The 22,022-nt window shown below is 36.4% G+C and overlaps 1 protein-coding gene across 18 annotated transcripts in view; it reads left to right on the top strand.

The window, feature by feature from the left end:
* LOC134804722 (TLD domain-containing protein 2) overlaps nt 1–22,022 on the top strand; it is a 146,463-nt gene that overhangs the window by 74,569 nt on the left and 49,872 nt on the right. For 12 of the 18 annotated variants that reach the window (XM_063777897.1, XM_063777900.1, XM_063777896.1 and 9 more), the window contains 9 exons: nt 8,187–8,249; nt 8,871–8,968; nt 13,985–14,046; nt 14,691–14,826; nt 16,603–16,695; nt 18,062–18,165; nt 19,520–19,713; nt 20,185–20,257; nt 21,132–21,284. In XM_063777897.1, coding sequence (XP_063633967.1) covers nt 8,187–8,249; nt 8,871–8,968; nt 13,985–14,046; nt 14,691–14,826; nt 16,603–16,695; nt 18,062–18,165; nt 19,520–19,713; nt 20,185–20,257; nt 21,132–21,284 — 976 coding nt within the window. Of the gene's footprint in view, nt 1–8,186; nt 8,250–8,870; nt 8,969–13,984; nt 14,047–14,690; nt 14,827–16,090; nt 16,458–16,602; nt 16,696–18,061; nt 18,166–19,519; nt 19,714–20,184; nt 20,258–21,131; nt 21,285–22,022 lie in introns of those variants that run through there. The other 6 variants (XM_063777902.1, XM_063777899.1, XM_063777901.1 and 3 more) reach the window with 2 other exon arrangements.

The following is a 22,022-nucleotide window of genomic DNA, read 5'->3' as shown; positions in this document are numbered from 1 at the left end:
AAAAGTTTTAAATTATAGATACGCTACATTTTAACTAATGTATCTAATTTGTCACAAGGAATACCATAAAACGGATTAGCTACTGATGTCGACCGTTTAGTTAAGATAAATAGAGATTAAAATCAGCTATGCTTAAATAAGTAAGTACGAGGGTTGCACTGAAAATGTCGGGAATAGAGAAAACTGTCGCATCTAGACGGTCAATCTTTATTTTAATACATACTTAAACTCAAACTGACCACGCATATAAATTTTCTTTTGAAAGTAATCATTCTGTAATGCACACGGCTCATAATCCCAAAGTCCTTTTTGTATGGCGATTTTGGGGCCTTAGTGGTTTTGTATGAAATTCGTGGAGTAGCCAACGGAATTGAAGTTTTTTTACATATATATATATATATAAAAGATTTTTTTACTGTTGTCATATGAATATTTAGGAATGTCGAAATCTGCCGATATGCAACTTTTTTGGCAGTCTTTTTAATTAACAGCACAAATGCGATTTTAATTTTTGACGTCGCTTTGGAATGACATGCTTCTTTAAGATCACCCATGGGATAAAATGAAAGTGACTTTCATATTTAATTTTAACTGCAAACGAGCGTACGATGAACTCTAGTTCATAAAAAAATAACAGAAGCCCATTGTAACTTTTATTTGTTCGCTGAGGGCATATTGAAAACCGTTTAAAAATATGATCCGAAAAATCACTTGGCCAAAAATTCAAATAATGTTCGACATACAATTTTCAAATTGCCAGTAATTCTTAAATACAAATGACAACCAAATGGAATATACCTTAAAAGTTTTATAAAGAGTTACATTTTTATAAATTATATGCCTGTTTCTATTATGTTATTTCTAAGTGTCCCATTCCCGAATATTTCAGTGCGACCCTCGTACCTACCTACTTTCTCGCATATAAAATAAATCCCTATTTGAGCTACTGCACTACTACTATACTAAAAATAATTCGCCGACCGACCTCATTAAGTAAGTCCATTAAATAACTGAACTTGAGTTATAACCCTTAAATGCATGATGATGTAGATCTACATCGTATATTTTGATGGGCCGTGGCTCAATATGCAGGTATCCTAAATGACCTTTATTACTTTTAATTATTATGTTTTTTTAAATCATGGATTTGAGGGTTTTAATTTATAAAAATTACATTCGTTTTAAGACGAAAAGTCGGAAAACTTGGAAACATCCAGAAGTTGATGATTTTTAGTATGTGATTTTGAACGGTGTTTTCGGAGTTTGTAATTATTTTATATTGAAAAACTTTATCATAAGTATATCACAAATAGTGTACCTTTCTAATGGTAGTAAAATTTTTCATATATTTATTACTGAAAATTACATATTTACATAAATATGATTTAGCATATTCAACTTCTAACACCGATTTCGCAGTGAAAATCGATGTTATAATTTTTTTACCATTTTTCCCATAATCCGCAAACAATTATGTAATACATACATATATTAATTTCGGGCAAAAAGAAAAAATCATGCATTTAAGGGATAAAGAAATAAATATTGATCAATATCCTAAACCGATTTGTTGGCCGGTGTATGTAACGCATAGTTCGCAAGTACCAATTTTTGTGAAAGTAGTAACAAAATATTTTATACTGTTATGCAAACATTTCTTTCATTGTGTATTTCCATCGTCCGGTAAGATACATTTTAGCTATACGTTGTGAGCCTCATTGCGACTTGGTAATAAAATTAGAAAAAAAATGTTAACAATCCACCGCATATGTAGGCGCGCCTCTTAGGTCACGTAGTGTTCCTATTAGACTATCTATATTATATGAGTTACAGTGTAACGAAGGACATTTTAGTCATTAAGGTCAGCCAAGTTTACACTGCCATCAATGAACGTGCCTTATGACCCTATACTCATTTTTCAAGTATCGTTAACATTGTTTATTTTGTTATTCCAATAAATATGTTGCATGGTAAATGATGTGTTTGCATTAATTATTTTTAGATTAGATTGTTCTCCAATCTAAATAAATCGTTATTCGTGGCGGTTTAACTGTCTTGAATTAGATCGGTACCTTTCTTTTGCAAAGTATAATTAGACCATGACCCACCAGCCAACATAACGACCCTTTTTCTGGAAATATGTTCCGATGTAGTTTACTAACGCGATAAATATGTCTAGGCTTTGATGACAGATACGATGATGAGATGTTAACTCACTTGTCCAGATATACGTTACTACACCTATTGTTTGGTAGTTGCACTATGTGAAAAGGCTTTTCCTTTTTTGATAATTAGCTTTGTTCGATACGTTGCGAAAGCGCTTGCGAGCCTCGAGCATGTGGACAAAGTGCTTGGATCTAAATTAAACTGAAATAATATTTATAAAGTGTATAATTAAAAGTTGTCGTATGTAATAGCTGTTTATGTGACTGCTACACAATGCCTAATTATGTATAGTCATTTACATGGAATGTTTTTATTACAGACATATTATAAGCTCTCTATGATGTGTTAGGGAACCGCATGTTACGCCCGGTATTGCAGCATCTTTGCTCTGTCGCGGATATCAGGTGGCGTCTCTGGAATATCTTGATCGTTAATTTTACATGAAATAAACAACAAAACATACTATTTTATACAAAAAGATTAAATTAACGTCAAAAGGCGGTAAATGGGAACATTTTTCACGCGTGTCATGTAACCGTAGTTTTTTTTAATTCAGAGGGTAACTAGAGTCGATCCCAAATGCTACATCGTTCGATATCAAGTAACATACGAGAATTATCAAAATTGGTTGCATTCGACACTTAATTTTGAATAAAACTTCATCTCGACTTATATCAGAATATATGTCAAAACAAAGTAGGGTATTTGTCTGTATTTAAAAATGTTAAAATTATTTCATACCATGCATGAAATAAAGCACCACATAATTATTAGAAAAAAACCGGACATGTGCGAGTCGGACTCGCCCACCGAGGGTTCCGTACTTTTTAGTATAGCGGCAACAGAAATACATCATCTGTGAAAATTTCAACTGTCTAGCTATCATGGCTCCTCTACACGATGGGCCAACGCCGGCCACTCCAAGGGACGCATTTATGCGTTAGAGGGAGCAAGTGATATTGCTATCTCATTCTACCGCATGGCTGCGTCCCTTGAAGTGTAGAGGAGCCATCACGATTCGTGAGATACAGCCTGGTGACAGACTGACGGACGGAAGGACGGACAGTGGAGTCTTAAGGGGCCCACTGATCAACAGTCCGCCGGACGGTATCGGCCTGTCAGTTAGAACAAAATTTTGACAGTTCCGAACAACTGACAGGCCGATACCGTCCGGCGGACTGTTAATCAGTGGGCCCCTTTAGTAATAGGGTCCCGTTTTACCCTTTGGGTACGGAACCCTAAAAATGTAGATCGCAGTTTTTTTTAAACACAAGTTCTATTTAATAAATCGGATAGAAATATAAAAAGTAGGTGAGTTGACCGTGACGTCATTGCGTAATGTTTCCTAAATAAATTCCATATTAGCAAATCGTTTTGATAGTTCTAAAACAGAAACTGATTTGACTAATAGGAGAATACCCTATTGCTTTGTTTTTTGAGTTTTTCGAAATTTGAATGTTGCATTTATGCAATAACAGCATTTTCACAGATAATAAATTTGTTCTAATAAAACCGTTTATGCTGGTTGTAATTTCCGGTTTTTGAACGCATCGTTAAGGGTTTATGAATTTTATGATATTAGTCTAGATAAATTCATTTGTTTATTTTTTCCCCTCAGTGAATACAACTAACATAATGGCCATTAATTAATGACAGCCAAACAGGACTTATTAACAACAGAGTTAGACCAGCTTGTTGTTCAGTTTTATTACTGTTGTTAACTTGTTGAAAAAATACTAATATCCTTCTAATATGAGTAAGCCAATTGTACAATGATTGCATGACATCAGTCCGTTCCGTTATACAAATGGCGTTCAATCGAACACTGTAATTACTCCAATTAGACTGAATTAGCACGCTTTTTTTTTCATTGCATAACTTCCCGTTGTGTGTAGTTGTTTATGTCATGGCAAACAGCCGTAGCCGTGTGTCAGGGGTAGTGCAAGTTTCTGTAACAGGGGAAGATAACATTGATTTTATTCTTAATGATAGGGTACAGCCATGTGATCCCTTGAGTCCCGTGAGTGACTCTCAGGAGAGAGTAGGTAAGCGCAGACAGTCGATTAGATTTGAATCACTTTGATTATTTATTGTCGTGGTTCTCAGTTTCACAAGCGGTTATTACCTACTCTGTTTTCATATCAGGACGTCACTGTAATACTAAACATTAAATTACTTAAATGTGAAACGGCAAGTAATTTCGTGTAATCTTTGTTGTATTCAAAGCATCTAAAGTAAACCTTTACCCTTGTACAAAATGTATGAAATTGGTTATTTAAATATAATGATATTCTTTTTTGGTAAGCTGATATCGGCAGATCGTCATCGTCATATAGACGTCTAACCATAAAAACCGTATTTTATCTTTTGTGTGCGTAATACTTTTTCATCTCTCCTGTTCGGAAAGTTTACCTTTCATAAGCTGATAACCGAGTGGAAAATTGAATTTCCCACCCTAGGGTGGAAAGTATTTTTTTTTTATTTTTACTTCGAGCAACGGCTAACATCAATATGCCATATTACAAGCTCTCATATCAGCTTCCGCATGACTGAAATTGGCGCCGTTTACATTTTCCAGTAATTCGAGTGACTTATAGTTATGTGGTTTACCTATATATCTGTTAATAATTTGTTCTAATAAACCTACATTTCTCGTGTTTAACTTTCCTCATAGTCGAAATGAAAAGTAGAGTGTTTAACTCGGGTAAAAGTAACCATCTGGTTCACTTTCCACCCTTGGTTAACAATCTACTATTTCATCTCTCCTATTCGGAAAGTTCACCTTTCATAGTCTGATAGCCGGGTGGAAAATTGCATTTCCCACCCTAGAGTGGAAAGTATTTTTTTTTAATTTGTATTTCAAGCAACTGCTACCAGCTATATATGCCATGTTATTCAGTAAAAAGCTTTCGTATTAGCTTCCGAAATTAAATGTGAATTGGATTGCATTATTAAAAAGAAAATAGTACTTGTATTCAGTATTAAAATGTGTGAAATAACCATAAATATTTGTTAATAAATCAATATAAATGACGATGAAGTAAGTAATGTGCGTTTTATTTAATGCTATATATGTACACAGTCTGGGCTAATGATCAGAGATCGTTCAGATATATTTAACATGGACATAAAGTTTACAAATGACCACTTTAGTGAGTTGTCGCGTCGGTAGTATGTACAACCAGTGTCACTTTATCCGATGCTATCTCATTACATTGTGCTGTGGTTATCTGCCACGTCTGTAGCTAGGACGGTTGGTATCTTTCATTGGGTTGCAGTACAACAACTGACACCATTCATACATATGTATATCGTGTATTTTTCATCCAAATCTGAAAATAAAAGATTGGCGATTTTAAACAAAGGCCTATAAGTTTTAATCAGACAAACAATTTATTTATTTTTTTGGAACACCTTGATTGTCGTATTTGTGTATGAAATAGTTGAGTGTTTCGTGTAGAAACATACACTTTATGGGGCTTCACATTTGTATGGAAAAAAGTCAAGAAGACTAGACCCCCCTATTTTGTTACATTTATTATGCTGATAAAATACGCCAAATTTTGTAATTTTATCTCAACTACAAAGGGGTATACTTAAGTTATTATTTTCACATTGTTTAGACATGTGATTTATTTAGAAGTAAAAAAAAAAACTTTCATAAATTTTTCATAATCTTAATTTAAAACAAAACATACTAGAATATGTCACAAGCTCCTGTTTGCATTATAGCAAGATAATATAGATACGCATGTTTAGTAAGGTTAAATATCACTTTAAAATTTGACAAAATCGGTAGAATATTAAAAAAAAATGTTTTTCTAAGTGGTGTAGCAACCCTTAAATAAAATACGCCAAGTTTGTGCCCGCCGTAAAATTTATAATATAAATATTTGAAGACCTCTATTTCACATATATTTTATGTGAAAATAAAATAATAAGGCGTATTCATACGAAGTAAAACAATTTTACATAATTTCTAATAGGTACTAAGTATACATTTGTAACGTCGCAGCGCGAGTCTGTTATACTAATAGAGTCTAGTAACTAGACTAACTTGATACAACAAGTTGTTATAAAGTTGGGCTGTTGCCAGTTGTTAGATAGACGCCGCACCATGTACCTACTGTGGTCTGTGGTTGCACTGGTTGCTACGAGTAGCGTGTAGCCGCGGGCACGGGCATCGGGCGAGCGTCGAGTGTCAAGGGCGAACAGAACTTCGCCGCCCCCGCCCCGGTACGTACAACTAAACCTACTAATAGTTAGCGCTCATCTCACCCTTTACTCTTGCGAATCGCCAAGGCTGATTCAGAACACAACAGGTTCATCAGATCAGATGAACGTCAGATTTCTCTTATGAAATATGGATCCGATATACTATAAACAGTTAATTGTTGTAATGTAATAAACATTTGGTGAAGCAAGTAAATTATTAGCAATTATATATAAACAGATGTTTAGTTGAGAGTCACCGTTTCCAAAACATGCAATGTGTCAAATGTGTGCCATCATTCATAAGCAATGTTAACGCATTCACTGCCATGGGGCGTGGCCTAATAGGAACAAACTTGTATGACGGTGGACGCACATGTGCGTCGGGGGCAGTGAATGTGTTAAGCAAGGTAACGATACCTTGTAACTTATTTACGATAGAGCTGACAAATGACAGTTTAACGCCACCTTCAAATCCTACAACCTATGTGCAAAACCGACTTCATAGTTTGGCTTTAAATTAGGTACGTATAGATACAGCTAGAGGTAGACCAGTAATTAATATATGTCCTCGAAGATACGATTAACATGTAATGTGCAATGCCAATGACTAAAGATAATTCATATTCAGGAAATCGTTAAAATAGCCAAGTTTGCAAGCTTATCATTAAATTGTATCCTATATATCGCTACAATTCCGCTGTACGCAATTCTTTGTATTTATTTGCAAAGTAAAACGACTACGCAAGGTAATCTTTCTTAATGTTTGCCATGATGGGTAACAGATTTCCCAAAATGAATTTGCTGTAACCCTCGCAACGATATATTACCTACAATCGTACAAATAATGCGTCCTACGGTTTGTTCAATAAAGTAATTATTTAACTCCATATCGTGCATGTTCATCATGCCTCTAACATGTTGCAGCCATGGTATATACGAAATCACATAACACATGTTTGTGGAACTGATTTACGTTTATAACACCGAACACGCGAGCTATCTACATTTATTTTTCTTCCACGTTGTGAGTGTTTTCACAGTCGTCATTAAATTATATTTGGAGATTGATGTCACTTTGAAAATACTTTTTCACCACACCAACTCGGAAAGGCTTACTTTGCACTTCAAAAACTGATAGCAAAGTTGCATTTTATTCACATGTGAGGCAAAGTAATCAAATGCCAATTTTGAGTTGTTTTCTTATGTTTGCTGGTAGAATTGACTTTTAAATGATGACTTGGATGATAAATATTTAATAATTTGGATTTGTTTTGGTTTGATTTTTTTTATTTAATCGGGTTGGTGTGGTGAAAAATTTTGTGTTTTTCTCGGGGGCAAATTTTGTTTAACCCTCGTACTTTGAAGCCCTCGCAACGCTCAAGATTCCACTTTTCGAACCACTCGCTACGCTCGTGGTTCAATTTTGGAACCTTTCGCTTGCTCGGGTATCAATATTAGCACGAGCGGTTAAACAACAACTTTGCCCCCTTGTAAAACAAATAACTATTATTCATTCATGTACAGTCAGCAGCAGAAGTCGCTAAGCCCGCGAGGTGTTAAAAATTATCTTGACGAACGAGTGTGGCTAGGTAATTTTGAACACCTCGCCGGCTTGCAACTTCTGCTGGTGATTGTACATCAATACAATTTTATATATTATTCAACATTATGTTGTCATGTTAGGTACAACAAAAAAGTGTGTTTATAATTATAATAGAATCACAATGTTTTTGAATAGTTTTGATTGGTAGATGTCGTATTGCATGCCATGCCTGTGTGTAGCAAGTGGTCTGTATTGCATGCAGGTCTAGGCGGGCGTCGCAGCAGCTGTCGCGGAGCGCCGAGAGTATTGACCAGTCCTTCAAAAGGTAAGTATACGCCACCATACTATTTCACTGCACGTTACAGTAAGCTATAGCTTGCCTATTTTTTTTTTTTTGTTGAATTTAGTCAGAACTGAATATATGTCTGATATATGTATAAGCTTTAAATAATTAATTATATTCATCGTTTCAAAACATAAGCATATACATGCTTTGTTTCCGGGTCGGGGCAAAAGCATTGAAAAATAACAGTACCTATTGTTATACGTCATTTACGAAGATACGTTTGTCTGCTACAACCTAATAACTGAAAAACTAGTTCGTCCAATCAACGTACTAATTTTACATACGAGTATGTCGAACTAGCGTATTATTTGCAAACCGTCATGCCGAACTGAACTAGTTTAATTATAGTTTTTAACTGCTCCTAGGCGGTCTCGACCCAGATATAACTAATTATGGTTTATTTAAAACGTTCGTCTAAAATTACATCAGCTTTTCAGGATTATTAAAGACTAAAGACGAACATTATTCTAGTTGTAGGTACTAATTGTTCACATTCGTTAGGTAGATTCGTAAATTGGCAGACGGATTTAGATTTCAAGTTACTTCATTAGTATTGTTAGTTTTGAAAACTGAAATAAAAGATATAATTTGCTTTTGCAGGTCAAAAAGTCGGTCAGTGGATCATGGGTTCGCGGCCGCGTTCGAGCTGGACTCTCTGCGCTCCAAGGTGGAGGACAGGTTCAACGCTGTCCACAGAGGTGAGTCACAGAACACGGCTGACAGCTTGATGGATGCTAGTGATTACAACGATAACACTGCTAAAGTAGGATACCTAAACCATAGGAACACGATGAAATTGTCTGAGAACATACTAAAATAACTTAAACAGTAAATATTTTTTTACAGACTATCCAGTTCAACAAAAAACTTACTTAGAAACTTTATGGTTATTTAAAAAAATAAGTGCTTTCCTATGGGATGATGTGAGACACGTCGATGTTCAGTATTGTTTTCTACTTTTAGTTCCATGTAAATATGGAATGCCCTAACTAAAAATATGCTGTGTTTTTATTTGATTATTTCAACTTAGTGGCGGCTCCAGTGGCGGATTTGCAGTCTTTGCCGCCCTAGGCCCCAAGCCCTGTAGCCGCCCCTTTATCAGCACCCATCATATTGACTACATTTTGAGTTATTTCTTGTTACCACCAACGGCATCAGCGGATTTTTTTATCACAATTTGCCGCCCCTAAATATCTTGCCGCCCTAGGCCCGGGCCTCCTGGGCCTTAGGGCAAATCCGCCACTGGGCGGCTCACAAAATATGTACACTTACGACAGACAGACAGACAGACAAACGCTTACGATTTGCCACTGCTACTTAATGTACTTGCCTGGTTTTTTCTAATACCTATTAAATATGACGATTATAAAATTGTATCCGGCTTAAATATAATGTTCATGGCACTATTAATCTAATCTCGTTGGTAAACAAAATCAATCGTAATGTTTAATTACATTTTTAGTATATCACACGCTTGGGTACGTTTTACGACTGCAAACTAATAAAACCATTCATAAAAATAATATTATCTATAATGTTATAAAACGTGAGTGTTGAAGCGCTGATGGCTTAGCGGTAAGAGCGTGCGACTTTCAATCCGGAGGTTCAAACCCCGGCTCGTACCAATGAGTTTTTCGGAACTTGTGTACGAAATATCATTTGATATTATCAAGTCGCTTTTCGGTGAAGGAAAACATCGTGAGGAAACCGGACTAATCCTATTAAGGCCTAGTTTTCTCTGGATTGGAAGGTCAGATGGCAGTCGCTTTCGTAAAAACTAGTGCCTAGGCCAATTCTTGGGATTAGTTGTCAAGCGGACCCCAGGCTCCCATGAACCGTGACAAAAATGCCGGGATAACGCGAGGAAGAAGAGAATGTTATTAAAACAAAATTTTGTCAGTAATTGACCCTAACACATCAAAATAAAGTTAGTAAAAAACTTTAGAATTGCTTTAAAGTTTCTCCCCCGTCCTCCTTTTAAATACATATACGCAAACTCTACCGAGCTAAAGTAACTAATATGTGGTTTACTAACTATTGTAGTTTCCCAGCTAAAATCCTCGACGCCGATCTCGTACCTCAGCGGTAGTTAACGGGGGCTGTGGCTGTGGCAAGCAAGCATACGATATAAACCAGCAATTAAAAATCTAATACCTTTAAACGAGCAATTCTTGTTTATTTATATATATTATGCATCTCGGAAACGGCTGTAACGATTTTGATGAAATTTGCTATATGGGGGTTTTCGGGGGCTATAAATCGATATAGCTAGGTCTTGCTCCGAGAAAACGCGCATTACTGAGTTTCTATATATTTTCCGAGCAAAGCTCGGTCTCCCAGATATTAATCACATTTCACCTGAAATGTGCGGTCACGTGGTCGTTCACGGGGCCGGGAGCACGTCGCTCACGTTAACGTGAGGCAGCGTGGATCTGCTGCCTAGTTTCCAGGAACAGCCGGATCGATATTGCTGACCTGCTTGTGCAACCTGTCATCACGTCCCCCTCATGTTTACTTTTCACTCTTATCGATGAAATTTGTCAGGCGATTTTTTTATGATATAGGGGGAAACGAGTAGATGAATCGCCTGATGGTAAGCGGTTACCGTCGCCCATGGACACCCGCAACACCCCTCTCGGCTGTAAGTGCGTTGCCGGCGGTGATTGAAGTAGGCGAACATGACTTATAAAAGGCGATTAAAAGTTTGGCAATAAATGACTTGACTTGCATTTACTACATTTCCACAAAAAACTTTATTTGTACCTACCAATATAAATAGGTACCTTATTCTTCATGCATTAACTCGTATATCTTCTTCGGACCAGACAGTAAAATATGAGTAATATTTATCTTATAGAAGGCCAGCTAATTACTGACAATTATGAATGAAAGCTTGCTTAATTCAGACAGACTGTGTTTAAGTAGGTACAAAGTCACAGTATGTTTGCTACTTACATTACCATATTTCACTAGTTTCTATTAGCTACAGTAATTGTGACATAAATGATCGATGCTCGCTGCTTAAGCACAGCAGATCTTACTTTGAATTTTAATTAGCAAGTCTCAAAATTGACAATATGTATATTTCTTCATTATTATCGATTTGCTAAAACCAGGTATTCAAATGAAATAAGTATATAAAAAAATAAGTATTTATTAAAGGCCGAGGTGCTCAAAAATATACCTTGCAATACAAAACAATGTACTTATAGGTAAACATATCACCACAATACATTTACAAAATACTTATAAACATATTATAAATAAGGTATTATTATTATTAATTATACTGGTTGTAGCGATCTGGTGGCTTTTACAATACCTATACCAATGCTTGTTAAAAGTATTTTTAACCCGAAATGAAAAATTAAATAAATACCTACTCGTAAACGGTCACTTGGTTTTTCGACTTGACTGTGTAACATTGCTCCTTTTTATATGAACGTATTTGTGTTATAAATAGTCAATCGTTATAAATAAATTAATTGTTATCGAACTAAAAAAGGTTTTTTCACCTCAGCAGCTCGAACAAGGGTACTTTGCTTCTTAAAAACAGTGAGCAAAATGCGATTTTGCTCACTGAGGCATTTTGTCTCACTCAGTGAGCAAAATGCGATTTTGCTCACTGAGTGAGACAAAATGACATTCAAGTGACCTTTATAGTCAAATGTCATTTCAACATGCGGGGTCTAATACAAGTTCGATATATGTACTTGGGTTCTATTATCTCTGTCCCTCTCGGTATGTTCTCACTGCTTAGGGTGAAAAATTGTGTGTACTACACGAGATCAAAGTTATTTACATCTCGTGCGCTTTTGAATCCCTTACTACGCTCAAAATTCTAAATTAGATTCACTCGCTACGCTCGTGAATCTATTATAGAATCTTTCGCTTGCACGGGACTCAAAATAAGCACTCGAAGAAATATCAAACTTTGATCTCTTGTTGTACAAATAACTATTGTCACTTAACTAGCTCTTAAATGTATTTAGGTAGGTACCTACATATCTACTTGCGCGGTGACATGAATAAGGCCTCAAATCGGATCTTATAAATACTCGATATATACTCGTATTATGAACTACATGCAGACCACTGAGTGGTCTATATTATATATCGAGAGCTATAAAGTGAAACCAGTTAAATAAGACTAGAAAGTCAGTTTTTTTTTAAATTAGAATTTATCGTGAATGTTAAGCTTCCGCTACAAGTAAGATCGTGTCAGTCGTTTTTGCGGCCTTCGTTGCAGGTCACTGTACGTAAATCTGGGTCATACACATTTTAAAGTATGGTTAACTCGTTCGCGTCTTTCCTGTAGACATCGCAAAGTTAAGAGAATCGAAAGCTAATTTTTACGCTGTACCCAAGGCAGTAGGGTTATTTTTATTCAGTTCTTGAGACTCAAATAAGAAAAACGATATACACAAGTGTCGCTAATTTTTGTTGTTATGTCTAAAAAAGCGGCCAAGAGCATGTCGAGCCATGCTCAGTGTAGGGTTCCGTACACTGAGAGAAAAACCAGGAATTAAAAAACAGTTCTGTACTGGGGGAAAAAATGAAGTTTAGTAATAATTATAGACGTTTCACTATTTCTGTAAAGTTTATTTATTTCTACAAACAGCTCAGTAATCCTAAATCTAATTTCAACAAACAGATAATAGAAATTGCAAGAACTAATAGAAATTGCAAAAGTCAATTTGTTCCTATTAGTTGACTCTCCTTGTCCCCGGATTAAGTTTATTTTTGTAATTCTAAGTGTGTTTTTGTTATCCTTTTCTCTCAGTGTAGTTATCCTTCCGTCACAATAGGCTAAACTGGAGCTATTAGTATAGAAGATTGTTAACAAAGGGATGAAATTATCCTTGGTGCCTTTCACCTGAGTCAAACACTACTTACTTTTCATATCGAATACGAGGAAACCGAAAGGCAAGGCAAATTTGTATAGTCAATAAATAGACTATGGCCATGATTTTTTCCTTAGGACTTAACGTTCAATCGGAGCCTTTGCATGTTTGGTCATAATGACCCATAGCTAAAAACATCAAATTGCAATATTTATGAAAAAACACATCGGGTAATTCGCCAGTAACTAGCCACCCCAAACCAAAAATGAATTCTAATATAAAATAGAATTCATTTTAGTATAAGGTGGCCAGTTATTGAAAGCTGGCCAGTTATTGAAACCATATAGTTACTAAAATGAATTCTGTTTACAGGTGAGTAGAATTCATTTTTTTTAGTTTAGGGCGGTCAGTTACTAAAAGTGGCCAGTTACTGGCGAATTCAGGAAACTGCAGTAATTATTTAAAACTGTATATTATATAAAATATATTTAAAACTGCCAATAGTAAACGTCATTACTCATACAGCCTATGAAACTGTTTTAGAGAAATAAAATAATACCTAAATAACAATAGAATGATTAAAATAAGCTACATATTTTTATCTTGCATTTTACTTTATTTACATGAATACCTAATGCCAAATAACTTTAAAACCCCATTTAATGTCGTAATAACGTTTAAATTTGGCTGTACGTCTTTTTCCCATTAAAAAAAGTGGTAATCAAGACTGTTATTAAACAAATATATATCGACAATTCAAATATGCCTATTGTGTAGCCCATACGGTGTACTAATAAGTGATAAGTACAATTAATAATTAATAACGGCATTGTGCATTTTGCTAAATTTTACTTGTTGCATTTGTTTCAGATGAGGATGAACACGCCAAACGATTGCCACCTCCGCCGCCGATTAATACCATTACTTACACGGTACGTATCAGTATTTTGTGGTGTTGGTTCATTTTGAACCAGTATTTATGTACCTAGTCACTCAAGCAATCTTACAGTGAATATTAACGTATTGTTTATCATATTTCTCTTTAGACTCCGTCTACACTCTACGTTAAGGGTTGTTTGCACTATTTACACCGGCTGTTACCGTTAAAACGTTATCTAATTTTGAATACATGGGAAATTTCATCATTCATTCGTTTCCTATGATTTAATGAGGAATATGATATGATGCATGAATTTAATTTCAGAACTTCTTTTTAGTATGTCAAATGATCAAAAAATACTTTTAATTAATTAATAATTACCTTCATGTGCTAGCATTATTATCACGGACTGCCTGTTTCGTAATAGGTACCTACATTGTGTATTAAGGGCGAATAACAAGAACTTAACCCGAAGCCGAAGGTAACAGGGTTTAATTGACACGAGTTCGTAATTCCTGTATCGCCCGTGGCACACACAATGCAAGTTTTCATCATACTTGTGAGGAAAAAAAGGGGAAATATAAAACTTCTGTCCCTTCGGACGTACATTACAGCCCTAGGTCGAAATTTAGGATTTACGGCATTCTACGTTTACGAGCAAGGGTGATGAAAAGTGATTTGAATATTTATGTCCAGGTCCGGGACCGTGACACGTTGACGTCGCTGGCGGCCCGCTTCGACACCACACCCTCCGAGCTGACCAAGCTGAACAGGCTCGCCACACAGTTCATCTTCCCCGGACAGCGGCTGTTGGTACCAGACAAGAAGAAAGGTGACAACGTCACACAATTATTATATTATTTTTTTCTGCTGTGCCCCCAGATGTAGTATTTTAACCGCGGTTTCGACATAAATAAATCTTACTTCATAATTCATTCTGCACTAAGTATAACCAGATTTACGTTGAATTATTTGCCTTTGATAAAATCTATGCCGCGGAGTCTCGTCTTGTCGCGTAAATTTTACAGGCTTTGCGAAACTCGGCCTTCATCGTCGTCAACGTCTTACTCACTCAGTTGCAATAGTACTTCAATTTATATTATCAGCCGGTTAGTCGATAAGGAAACATTTGTGCAATCGTTTGGGATTAGTCGGAAAATGGATAGATCTGGCGTGGCGGTATTCACGGTTGTGATTTGAATGGTCGATGCCATTCAATCTTTAGATATGTCTGTAGCGTGAATTTTCATTTTGTGGAATATAGGCATTGGCAGACAATGATACCAAAGGCCATACGTGGATGATGCTAATCATGTCTCATCTACAAACTTAAAATAGACGACTTCATTGTTTAAGGCCAAAAGTTCACATTCGGTTTAGATGACGATATTGACCATTTTGGAAGAGGAAGAGGGGTAGGAAGTAAATATATCTTTTATGAACCGTACTACATGTACGTCAACACTAAATAAACGCCTGAGACTCGGACGATATTATCAAATGTTTATAGTCTCTGGACATCGTTCGCAGACATTGTATATAATAATAATAAATAAATACTGGGGACATCTTACACAGATCAACCTGGCCCCAAACTAAGCAAAGCTTGTACTATGGGTCCTATGCGACGATATACATACTTATATAGATAAATACATACTTATATACATACATAGAAAACACCCATGTATTTAATAATTACCTACATATAACACAAATACTTTTTATAAATTAAATTTAAAGTTATATTCAAGGTCCTACTTACTTCTAATTATTTTATTGCAAAAAGTAAAACAAAATCCTGAAAAGTGTACCCTGCCTGAGCAAACAGAACCAAATGGTTCTCCACTTATTGTTTTAAAAGAGTTTAGCTTTGTCAATAGTTCTTTACAATACAACAATTACTAAATATACCTACATATTGTTTATACTAAATCTAAATCATTGTCTGTGCCGGTCATTACTTGTCCACACTTACTGTGTGGATCTGTTATCGGATCGTAGACACTTTCGACTCCTATCTCCACAAGTCATATCAATGACATCGATTAGAAGCGTGATTCTGTGAGCTCCGGCCGGCGTGAAACAAAACAATAACATTCAGCCTTGGTGTTATTCATTCATGTGCGACGTAGACATGAAACAAAATTTTTCTCGTATTTGCACAGTAAACAAGAGTTTCCACCGTCAGTGGACAGCTTGCAGTCGCGGGCGCGCTACAGTGCCGACATCACGCGCTACAACCCGACACTATTTTAAACTACACTTTCGACTACACTCTATAATTACCCTGAACTAAAATCAATTGTGGATGGTTATCGCCGGCGCCAGCGCCTGCCTGTGACAATAATAATGGACTTATCTAATTCATTTCATTACCACGCAAGATAAGTGCTGTAGTGAAACGTGTTTAAAACTTCTGCAATATGTTCAGTGTAGATTTTCTTAAGCGTTGGTATAATGGTACGTTGAAGGTTTTACACTACAGTTAAGACCCATACACATTTCTCTGTCCTAATTTATAAGTATTGTAAGTTTTATATTCAAATGAAACCACACAGGATCAGTATTAGTTTACACAAGTAGTTACGAAGAAATCGTGTTCCAGGTGGCGATAAGGACTCCGATGGTCCCTCGGAGAGCGGGGACAACACGTCTGAGTCAACAGTGGGCCCGCCGAGCGAACCTGCACAAGAAAAAGGTAACTACATCGCAACTCACAGCTGTGCCAATATACGTCGCAGCGCTTATCGCACAACACTATCACACACTAACGAACGGCATTTTAATTTCACCAACTTTGTTGGCATTGTTAATATTTATGATTACAATCATTGTGTATGATGTGATGGCACAATGAAAATTAATGCACATATGGTAAGTCGGTAGTGAGTGCTTAATAAAAGAAACAAAAAACATTTGAACTCAATAAACAACCAAAATTTGTATTATATTTTAACCTACATTAAAATCTATTATATTTTAAAAGACTTATAACAGATATAGGTGGGTGAATCAACTTTTTCTTGTCACTAGTTGCCATGGTTACGGTCTCCTGGGTCACTCTTAAAATCCTAGTTTCTTCGAATTTAAATGAACCAAACTTGATTTTTTGGTAGTTATAAGGCCTTTCCATAATGGGACACCTACTAAGTACGTTTTGAGAACATGGTACAGCAGTTCTTCTAACAAACTATGCTACTATTGTCTCCTGGCTGATGGGACAGAATAACATCAAGAAATAGTTGATCGACCCAGGTACTCCACTTTCAGAGTACAGAGTACGCAACACATTAATTAATTATGTATTTTCTATAACTGCACTATCCTTTATGTCCACGAGCCAATGCCACAGTTCAGGCGCACGTTCGTCGCGTGAGCACACCGATTTCAGCTCTAGAATCGCGTGTGTATTACGTTCATTATTGCTTGCAAGGAACACAATAGTAGTACCATAATAATATAATTATTTATTCAGAAAAAGGCTATATTTGTTAATTTAGTAGTGTTTACATATCGAATCGTATACATATAACATACTTTTGCACTTACCCATTAGTTAAGAAGTGACTGAACCTTTATCTATGTCGGTAGTAACGTGAACTCAGATGAGAGTATTTTTAAACACGAGATGCAAAAAGGAGTGTTACACCTTGTATTAGCGTATTCGGAATCACGTCTGATTGGCCGGGTATTCAGAAAATTAATCATAATTCTATAATTTCCAATGAGAAAAATGGCTAGTTTATCAAGAATCGTTTAGATTGGAATTAACACGGAATTAAATACACCAGCCTGACGGCTCGGCTGCGCGACAAATCATTAGTACTTAACGTAGAAGTGGCTAAAATTTATAATGCAATGCCTAATTTGTTTGTTATAATTATAACGCCAATCTCATTCTTATCAAAATAAAAACTGAATGCTTATTTAACGACTGCTGTGTTGGATGAGGTAAACAGGAAGGGACATAATAAAAATAATATATAAGTGAACAGAACATATCAGCGTTAAGTGTGGACGTAAATGTAGTTGTTCTTTTACGATAATGCTTGTTGTTCTTGCAGAGATCCTGGACAGCCTGCGGCCCGTGTCGCCGGAGGCGCCGACCAGCAGCAGCGCCCCGCAGCGCTTCCTCAAGATCAACGTGCGCCACATCACAGATGGACAGGTGTTTATCTTACTTACTACTCTTTATACATACATTATGAGAGTGGATTAGTGATGATTTTTAATATTCACTCATATTAGGATGTCGCTTTCACGATTGTAAATAAGACGCTGCTGGTTTATTTTAAACATGCAATTAATATTAGTCTTCATTGACAAGCGGCATGGTACGTTTTATCTTCATTTAAGTTGTAGCGTAGTTGAGTTGATAAGTTTGTTCTTATCCACTTTAATCTACATACATGTAAACTACAATAATCAACCTGTCTTCGCTAAAACATGTATCTACGAACTACGAAATCTTTTTAAAGTGCACAGCTACTGAAATTATGCTGATTTGCGAGTGTTTTGGGCGAGAGCGAGTAAATAAGGATGAAATGATGCAATGCGAGTGTGTATCAAATTCCATCGCAACTGTATCGCTAACATTTTGTCAGTATTCTAAACCTTACACTTTCTTAATTACATAACATCAGCTTAGACATCCGACACCTATTAGCCATAAGCGATGGTTCCAATAATTCCACTTTAAATTTTAGTATAATGAATTAAACAAAGGTATTCTAATGTAAAAGTGACCGTCGTCGCTCCGACACTAATTGCTATTCAGATGGAGACTAGAAGCGCTGGTCAATTTGCATTTCAGCGTAAACATCTCGGAAGGGCGTTCAGTTTTAGAGTACACTACAAATGTATCAAGCGGCTAAAAACTATTTGAAAGAATGAAGTAAATATTTAGCAACAACTGTTCAAACGAATAGTTATAAAAATGTTTTAAATTGTTTGAAGCGGCTACTCTGTTTATAGTGTTACTATTATTGTTATTTGTTTGCAAATAAACGGATTCAGATTAATTCATGAATACCGCGCTCGCTTTGCGAAATACATGTTCATTTCGTCGTGATTGACACACGCAATTACGCTGGCGATGTTTATTTACGCGATGCTATATCGGCGAGGGTTTTTAAGAATTGCACTGCTATTTCGGTAATCCTTTTTCTGTGTGTATGCTCTTGCCTGGCGGCCTATTTTGTGGATCGAAATAAAATGTATTATGATTTTTTATTCATTCATTTTATTCATTACAGCGATTATAACATGCCTTGCGGCAGCTTTTTATTGATTTAAGCCTCCAGGATAAATAATGAAAAGTAATAAATTTTATTTTTAATGTGGCATATTCAATTGTAATCATATCAAATCTTATGCGAAAGCGTTGGCTCAGGCGAAACTTTGAGCCCATGCGACGCATTGATAATCATCTTGAATTAAATTTAGTTTTGATAAAGACCTAAGAAACTTGAGCCCCTAAAAGCACATGTAGATCGCTTTGGGCTGACGGAGTTGTGTTGCAGGGCGTGGTGTCGGGCGTGCTGCTGGTGACGCCTAACGCGGTGATGTTCGACCCGAACGTGTCGGACACGCTGGTGATGGAGCACGGGCCCGAGTCGTACGGCGTCATCGCGCCCATGGAGTACGTCGTCAACGCTGCCATCTTCTATGACATCGCGCACATGCGCACGCACGGACCTGACCAAAACACAAACAAGTCAGTTCATCCCTTTATCTACTATAATATATCTCTATAACTTTACCCGCCCAAGTGGAGCTATATCATTTTAGTAGTAAGTAGTTTAATAATACAAGAGTTCCTGGACTCAAATCTTTGCTTTGTGCGTAACGGTCGCCTTAGGGCTATATATAACTTTAAATCGTAAAACTGAACTTGCCTGACCGCTAGCACAGGCACAAAACTACAGCCCACACTAAACTGCAAATTGCAGCTATAGTGAAGCATGGTAAATGAATTCAGCGTGTAAATATAAGTACAGTTTTGTCTAGTGATGTATTTATCAGTGGATTATCAAACGCAGTCACAATAGTGTAGCGGTTTATAATTAGTTCAGGACTATTCGAGTATTCATTTTACGTATGATTAATAGGGTTTGGTATTCCATTCACGAGAATCGTGTCAAGTCTATGTAATTAGTTATTGACATAATATTAATTCCCATTTCAGGGCAGAGACAGCTGAAATATACTACATGAATAAATCCGAACATTCGCCAGGAAAGGATTCCCTGCTAGTCAAGGTAAGCAATAATACAACATTGATTACGCGCAGCTTATTTGGGCGTAAATTGCTGCAATTTGCGCTGCTGTAGGGCTGCGAAAAGTATTCAGCTGCGTACGTGATATAAATTAATACATATAATGGCGAACTACATTGGTTAACTGGAAGAGATCTCTCATAGGGATAAATTCGCCTTTGTACTACACATTATATGTTCTATCTCCTATAAAATATTTCTTATTCGTCCAATAAAGTGTTTACTTATTATTTACTTACTAATCTGAACAACTACTGGAATCACTTTACATTATAAAGTAGCAAAATTCTTATTTATAAGATTTACATCTATGTTTGAGTCGCTTAACTTCAAACTCGGGTAAATCCATCTGTCAGATTATACGATTTTGGTATTAAGAAAATGTAATAGGGTAGATATTTGCTGAGAGGGTTGAATGGATTTACCCGAGTTTGAAGTTAAGCGACACATTTGTCACAAGGAAAACGTAAAAACTAGGTGATGCGTAGTAGCATTATTTGCTGTCACATTGCACCCCATGGGGCATCCGCGGCCGGCCGCCTGCGGCCCTCGTTTATTTCCACTGTCTGCACCGAACATTTTTACAAGACATTGCATCGGTAACGGAAAAGAAACCTCTTATATAAACACAAAAAAAAAACATTTTGTATGGAGGGTCCAATTTTCCAAAATTCGGTAGCAACCCCTAAAACGTAATTGAAAATTCTGAAAAAAATCCATATTTGTTTTTTAGTCAAAGATAATAAATTAAGCGGGTGCGACATAGAAAATTTTAACTTCGACTAAATAAGCAACACCCTAACCAGTTTGTTGAAGTTATTCTTATAATTAATGACCGTATCGTGATATATTCCAGGACGAGACTTTCCCAGAGCTCCAAGCGGCCAACGGCGAGGGCGAGGGCGGCGCTAGCGACGAGCGGCCCGGCTCCGGCGACCCCGAGGACCGCGGCGGCGCCGCCTTCCCCAAGGCCTTCGAGCGCGAGCTCGTCACGCCCACCGCGCTCCAGGTACCGGCACGTGGCCAGTCTAACACCTAGATCAGTGCTCTTAATCGGTTCTTCATATAACAACCCTTACCTGAATTGACTTTATTCACCATACGTATTCATTTCCAAACAGGAGGGGATACCTGGCAAAAAATAATTATGTATGTCGAATCATTAAAAGGGCAGAGGTGCCCTAAACCTAGATGAACGGCCTATCCCGTGGTTTTTACAGCATAAATACAACCTCGTTTAGACTATAACCGTGCATTGACAAAACCTCTCAGGGATTTGAAATTTACTTTAACTCTGCCGAAAGTTACATACAGGTATTATGTAATTTGAAAATGCCGTCCGAGATTTTACACAAATTAATGATTTTATGTCGAAGATAAATCATGATATGTTTGATTCGTAAGCAAACCAGCATGTTGTTGTTGTGCTTGTTTATGTTGTTGTTGTTTCGTGTTCATCTGTAACAGTTAATTTTCATTAGTTATAGTTGTATTGATATCTGATCAGATGGACACAAATTATTATAATGTACTATGAACATACTGAACATATTGAACATTTTTAAAAGTGGTAATTACTTAATTACATACACTACGAATAATTTTAGTTTTAATATTCCATTAAACACTTCATAGTTTATTATAATAGCAAACAGATTTCAATCGGAATAAATGTAACTACTAGGGTGTTGCTTATTTCGTCGAAATTGAAATTTTCTATGTCTCACCCCTTAAATTGTTCTCTTTC

Source organism: Cydia splendana, chromosome Z (genome assembly GCF_910591565.1).
Source record: "Cydia splendana chromosome Z, ilCydSple1.2, whole genome shotgun sequence".
In the NCBI taxonomy this organism is placed as follows: domain Eukaryota; kingdom Metazoa; phylum Arthropoda; class Insecta; order Lepidoptera; family Tortricidae; genus Cydia; species Cydia splendana.
The sequence above is the reverse complement of the archived record's forward strand: the minus strand, read 5'-3'. Positions and strand labels throughout refer to the sequence as shown.